Raw genomic sequence first — 6,265 nt, 5'->3', positions numbered from 1 at the left:
GTGCATCAAACAACATACATGGAAAGAGGGGGGGGGATTCTGATACATATCCGTGTTGCATGAGCATCATAAACTTAAAATTTCAATGGTTTATTTTGTGTATCACTAAAAACATACATAGTACATAAGGTTGATGATGATGACGTTAGATATGCCATATGATGGATAACGTGACGGTATGATGAATCATATGAATCATGGACTTCATGGAAAATATTACAAGTAGTTGGGATTAGCCACTTTATCCTATATGAATTCTTGACGGCATTTTTGCCTTTGGATTTCCGACTTAATATTGAATGTTCCAAAAAAAGAATGTCAATCTACCAAGTTCGCACTGTAATTACTAATCTAATATTGAAACTTTGGGAGGATAAGGGCTCAGTTATTTGGCTCTTTTATCTGCATCGAATCATATTGTTCATGAAAACAAATTCAAGCAAAGCAATAAAAATACATTTGTCGGAAGAAAAAGGCATTTCTTTAAATTTCATAGTAGAAGTACACTGAGTAGTCCTCAATCCTCATTGAAAACAACCGAAGGACCGAACTCTCAAAGGATGAAGAAAGAAAATTTTTAATAACAAAACTAAACATTCCAAAAACAGGCAACAATCTAAACAAGGCTTCCTCAAAGGAGCCATATACTAAACTCACAAACTAATCTAATTTGATTATTGGGAAATTGAAAGCCAATATTATCATGTAAGAATCCACCAAAGCTTTTTTGTATGTTCTCATCACTTTCAGGAAACCCTTTACTTGGCGCTGGCAAGTTCTTGGCGCAATTGCTTGGCAGCAGCAACCATGTTGGAAAGAGCTGGGTTAACCTCACCGTACTTACGGGTCTTGAGACCACAGTCAGGGTTCACCCACAAGACGTTGGACTCCAAAACCGCAAGCATTTTCCTGATGCGGTCAGCAATTTCCTCAGTTGGTGGGATTCTTGGAGAGTGGATGTCGTAGACACCGGGACCAATTCCAGCACCGTACTTAACACCTTCACGGAAGACTGAGAGGAGCTTCTCATCAGAGCGAGAGTTCTCAATGGTGATGACATCAGCATCCATGTCGATGATGGAGTGAATGATGTCATTGAAGTTGGAGTAGCACATGTGGGTGTGGATCTGCAAAAGTAAGCCAATAATAGAGATGAGCATTGAAATTCATTTTTATAGCTTAAGAACCTCCTGGTACAAAATTCAGCAACACGAGTCACAATGTAGCAAAAGTTACCTGAGTGGTGTCTTGGACTCCAACATTGGTGATACGGAAGGAGTGGACAGCCCACTTCAAGTAGAACCCATGCTCAGACTTCCTGAGTGGCAAACCTTCTCTCAAAGCAGCCTCGTCAATTTGGATAACATTGATACCAGCCTTCTCAAGATCCTCCACCTCATCCTTGATGGCCAAAGCAATCTGGTAGCAAGTCTCGTGCCTGAATACACAATGACACAAATAAATATATGAGAAATTGAGCCACAATCCAAACCATTGATTTGGAGCAGGGTTTTATCAGATTCCCAGTTTCTGAGGAAAGAGACCATACCTAGGTTGGTCATTACGGACGAAGGACCAGTTGAGGATGGTCACAGGCCCTGTAAGCATACCCTTCATCGGACGGGAAGTCATGCTCTGAGCAGTGGATGACCAGAAAACAGTCATTGGCTTGGGGCGGCTGACATCACCATAGATAATTGGTGGCTTCACACATCGAGATCCATATGATTGTACCCATCCATTCACAGTGAAGGCAAAACCAGACAATTGCTCTCCAAAGTACTCAACCATATCGTTCCTCTACAAAACCAAAAATGCATGTGCAGTCAAGAAGATGAAGACCTAGCATACAAATCTTTCTATAGGTTAACAATTATGCAAATAACTCACCTCAGGCTCTCCGTGAACAAGGACATCAATGTCAAGTTCTTCTTGGAGCTTGACAACCTTGCTGATCTCCTCCTTGATAGCCTTGACATACTCTTCCTCGGAAATCCTACAAAAAGTAATCAAACAGCACCAGTATTAGACATGATTAAATGAATGAATAAGAAGTTAGTTGAAGTTTGCTTCAAATTGCCTCAGATGACTCACTTGTTGGCCTTGAACTCACGACGCACCCTCCTAAGCTCCACGGTCTGTGGGAAAGATCCAATGGTGGTGGTGGGGAGAACAGGGAGGTTAAGCTTCTTCTGCTGAGCATCAAGTCTAGAGCTAACATTTGTAGCACGGCGATGGTCTGATCCCTTCAATCCAGCAGCCTAATTTGCATCAAACAGAACACATCAATTATTTGAAAATTATCCACAAACAACTTAAGTATAAAACACCAGCAATATGACAGATGCTGGAGAACTGCTTACAAGCTTTTGAACATTTTCATTGTTCACTCTTGGGGAGGACTTCCTTGATGCAAGAGCAGCAGCATTGGCAGAGAAGAAGGCCTGGAAAAAAGTAACAAAAATTTTAGGGATCATATATGATATTCACAACCAAAGAAATTGTCGCAAAACTATATCAAAAATTAGTTTTAATTAATTAAAAAAAATAAATAAATAAATAAAAAAAAACCTTATTCTGGCAAGCAAAAATGTAGTAGCATAGAGGTTTACCTCATCCTTCTGACCAGACAATGCCTTGGCCAAAGCGTTAACTTCAACAACTTTCTGTGCAGCAAATGCAAGCCATGACTTGATTTCATCATCAAGCTTAGTCTCGTTAACAAGATCAACAGCAGTGTGAAGAAGTGAGCAGGAAGTGGAGACCACAAGCTTGTCTGCAAGCAAAGAACAACTAAGTTAGCCAAACGTCTTTAATAGGCAACATAAATTTTTTTGTTTTGAGATACAAGTTAAGTCACCAACCCTTTCCAACAATGCTCTCAAGGCCCTGCAACAAAGCAAGGGAAGCGGCAAGATCGTTGGCCCAAATGTTCCTTCCATCGACCACTCCAGCAAATAGGTACTTGCCTGATGGGAATCCAGCCTTAATCAAATCCAAGGTGTTGGTTCCACGAACCAAATCAAACCCAAATCCGGTGACACCCTTCAAAGAAACAAGGGTCTTGTATGCCTCAGGGGTAAGATCAGCAAAGTAAGTCTCAACAACAACATTCAGGCCAGACAAAGTAGATTCTAGTTCAGCGTAAGCCTCAGTGAAGGCTTGCAATTGGTGAGATTCAAGATCCTTCACCAATACAGGCTCATCAAATTGAATCCAAGAAGCACCAGCTGCCTTTAGTTCAGAAATAACTTCCCTGTAAACAGAACATATATATCAGAAACTAGATATCAAGTAATACAAAAACAAAACTAAATAGAATTATAGAAGATGTTGATACTCACTTGTAGACTGCTAGGATCTTGGGAAGAAGAGAAAGCAGAGGGAATGATTTCTCAACACCCTTAGCAGGCTTGGACAACAACAGGTAGGAGACTGGTCCAACAAGAATTGGGACAGTGTCTACTCCAAGCTGTAGGACAAACGATAAGATAAGTTACTTCAATAGTCACCAAGTGTATTTAAAAAAAAAATAAAAAAAAATAATAATAATAATTGGACTGAACTTTATAGAGACTACTTAAGAACAGAAGAAGCTCAGCAATATATAGCCCCGGACAATAAGAAAGGCCCCCAAATAAAAACTAACAGCATGACAATCAAGAACCTCCCGGGGACAAGGGTTCAGTTATTGATAGACCAGAAAATAACAATAATCTAACATAAACAAGTGACAAGAAATCCTCGAGGGAAACCTTAAACCTATAGCATTATAAACCTAGTTGTGAAAATTTAGTTTGATATCAAGGCCTTCATAACTAAAACCAAATTTCAGATGATTTCACTCTTTGTTTAAGTTCTTCACAGGTAATACTAGAGCATGTTCTATTAACATTCTTCGATGACAAGCATATCCATCCTCTTGAATTCAACAAAGATTTTTCAATACCAGATAAGTAGCAATCAATAAACTTAATCTGGTTATCAACCAACAACGCTTGCATAATGTGCATTTTCCAGTTCACCCTTGCTTAATATAGTACTAATAAAAATAAAATATAAGTGAATGAGAACATACAGCCTTGGCCTCCTTGTATTCTTCAACAGCCTTGTGGGAAGAGTAAGAGAAGTTTACTTCTGGGCCCAACTCGGGGACAATGTAATGGCTGCAGCAAGCAACATCACACATATGAGCTCAAAGAAGATTTTCAAAACAGAATACGATAAAACTTGATTATTTAAATTAAGCAAAGAAGCCCATCATCACTTACTAGTTGGTGTCGAACCACTTGGTCATCTCCATAGCAGGGACAGAGGCATTACCTCTGGCCATGGAGAAGTAAACATCGAATCCAATCTCACCACCGCTCCACCCATACCTTGGGGGAACAGCACCGAGCATGGCGGTGGTGTCAAGGACCTGGTCGTAGTAAGCAAAGGTGTTGCTGGGAATGTACTTAATACCAACATCAGACATCTGCTTCCAGATGGATGCCCTAAGATCAGCAGACACCTTTTTCAAATCCTCAGCGCTGCTCTTGCCATCCCAGAAAGACTCAAGAGCGAACTTGAGCTCTCTCTTGGGTCCCATACGGGGGTATCCAACGATGTGAGATGCCATGCTGCAAGTAAATAAAAACAATACAAACAGTATTTAGCGCCATTTTCCACAACTGTCAATCATATGGTAATCTAACTACGATTCGTGTATACTTCGTAAATTAATATCATAAAACAGGTCATCAAATTACGACTCAAAAAAAACCATATTACTCTAATGACTCATCCAAATCCTACGATAAATGATCGGCTAAATAATTCATGTACTCGTATACATTTCGAGATTTTCGACTTCAAGTCGTTTTCAGACAATTACTACACTAGCATAAATGATCACCTAAATAATTAAAGTAACTTAAATTTTAAATCATTTTTACTTCAATTCGATTTTCAACTATCTCATTTTCCTCAGATTCATACATTAAAAAGTCTTACAAGTCAGAAAAAGTAATGAAAGAATGTTACAAATGCATTTTTTCAGAAACTCTTATTAAATGTTCATATCTGACAACTTTTTACAGAATAAACGGATCAAATGTGCACTATAGTATCAACTATAACCTCAACTTTCCAGCCGAAAAAGGTCATAAGTTCGAACCTTACGACAACAGATTATGATTGATCTACCTACCTTAACTAATTTTTTAATCATTATAACATACTCTTAACAATCAGATTTGAATATTCGAATTAATCAAACAAAATTCAGATATAACTCTCAACACAAAAATTTCATGTAAACCAAATACCTAATTAAATTAGCTAAATTCAACACAAAAATTAATCATCTTAAGCAATAATGAATTAAGCTGGATCATCAAAGTATAATCACAATGCACAATGACAACAGATCTATATTTCAATCAAAATCAACTAGATCTAGTTTCCTATGATCCGACATTAATTAATCAATAATTTTTCATCATCAGATCTACATTTTATAATTAAAAAAATTCAGATCCCAAAGAATAAAGATAAATCTGAGCTAACCGACACATCAAAAAGCAGATCTAAATCAAATTAAATAATCAAAAAGCATGAATGAACAACACTCACATGAATTTTTATTTCGATTAACAAAAATGACGAACAATTTGAAAGAAATGAATTGATTATCAAATAAATAACAAAAAATCAAAGCGATAATTATAGCAAATAATCATTCAAAACAACGAATGGTTGAGAATGAAAATCGGAGAGAAAAGAGGAGAGAGAAAGTACCTTGAGGAGGAACCTGTAGACATTGATGAGTCCTTAGAGAAATGGGTTCCTACCGCCAAGAATAGAGAGAGGAAGCAGAGATAGAAAGTAGAGTAAGAGGTAGAAGGCGAGCATTTTAGTAGGAAGTCGTTTGGGTATTTATAGACCCAGTGGAGGAGAGCTGGAGAGGGTACTGAGATTTCTGGGGTTGGTGAGTGTGTTTTTTTATTTTTATTTTTTATTTCACTATTCGTTTTTTTTTTTTTTTTTTTTCTTTTTTCATTTTATATTATTTACAATTTTAAAAGGCTTACAAACTCTAAAGTTCATAAATATAAAATTAAAAGAGGAAAATAAGGATGCATGTGACGAGGGGAGAGATAAAGATAAATGACAACTTAAAATGATACGTAATAATATCAATTTTTGACATAAAATTGCAAATACTATGAAATGAGAGTTCTGTAATATTTTATTTTAATTTTTAATTTTGTTTTTGTTCGGT

At 37.2% G+C, this 6,265-nt stretch overlaps 1 protein-coding gene across 1 annotated transcript; it reads right to left on the bottom strand.

Annotated features, from left to right (window-relative positions):
* Positions 1 to 458: 458 nt before the first annotated feature.
* On the bottom strand, positions 459 to 5,918 carry LOC110683171 (5-methyltetrahydropteroyltriglutamate--homocysteine methyltransferase). The gene is made up of 12 exons (XM_021859516.1): positions 5,782 to 5,918; positions 4,272 to 4,622; positions 4,079 to 4,166; positions 3,345 to 3,472; positions 2,865 to 3,256; positions 2,613 to 2,776; positions 2,364 to 2,444; positions 2,095 to 2,261; positions 1,891 to 1,996; positions 1,550 to 1,800; positions 1,237 to 1,438; positions 459 to 1,127 (listed from the first exon to the last, which is right to left on the bottom strand). Exons 1-12 carry the CDS (start codon positions 5,802 to 5,804, stop codon positions 759 to 761), a joined length of 2,322 nt encoding a protein of 773 aa, XP_021715208.1. The 5' UTR covers positions 5,805 to 5,918; the 3' UTR covers positions 459 to 758.
* Between the last annotated feature and the right edge of the window lie 347 nt (positions 5,919 to 6,265).

This window comes from Chenopodium quinoa, unplaced genomic scaffold (assembly GCF_001683475.1).
Source record: "Chenopodium quinoa cultivar QQ74 unplaced genomic scaffold, ASM168347v1, whole genome shotgun sequence".
Classification (NCBI taxonomy): domain Eukaryota; kingdom Viridiplantae; phylum Streptophyta; class Magnoliopsida; order Caryophyllales; family Amaranthaceae; genus Chenopodium; species Chenopodium quinoa.
Note: the sequence above shows the minus strand (reverse complement) of the source record. Positions and strands in the feature narration are given on the sequence as shown.

What these genes read in the sequence shown, in the direction of transcription:
- LOC110683171 (XM_021859516.1), bottom strand. Translation starts at nt 5,804, where the DNA reads ATGTCTACAGGTTCCTCCTCAAG. An exon ending in AAGTGGTTCGACACCAACTA is followed by an intron (nt 4,167 to 4,271) that starts GTAAGTGATGAT and finishes TGCTTGCTGCAG; the next exon opens with CCATTACATTGTCCCCGAGT. An exon ending in GAGTCCAAGACACCACTCAG is followed by an intron (nt 1,128 to 1,236) that starts GTAACTTTTGCT and finishes TTACTTTTGCAG; the next exon opens with ATCCACACCCACATGTGCTA.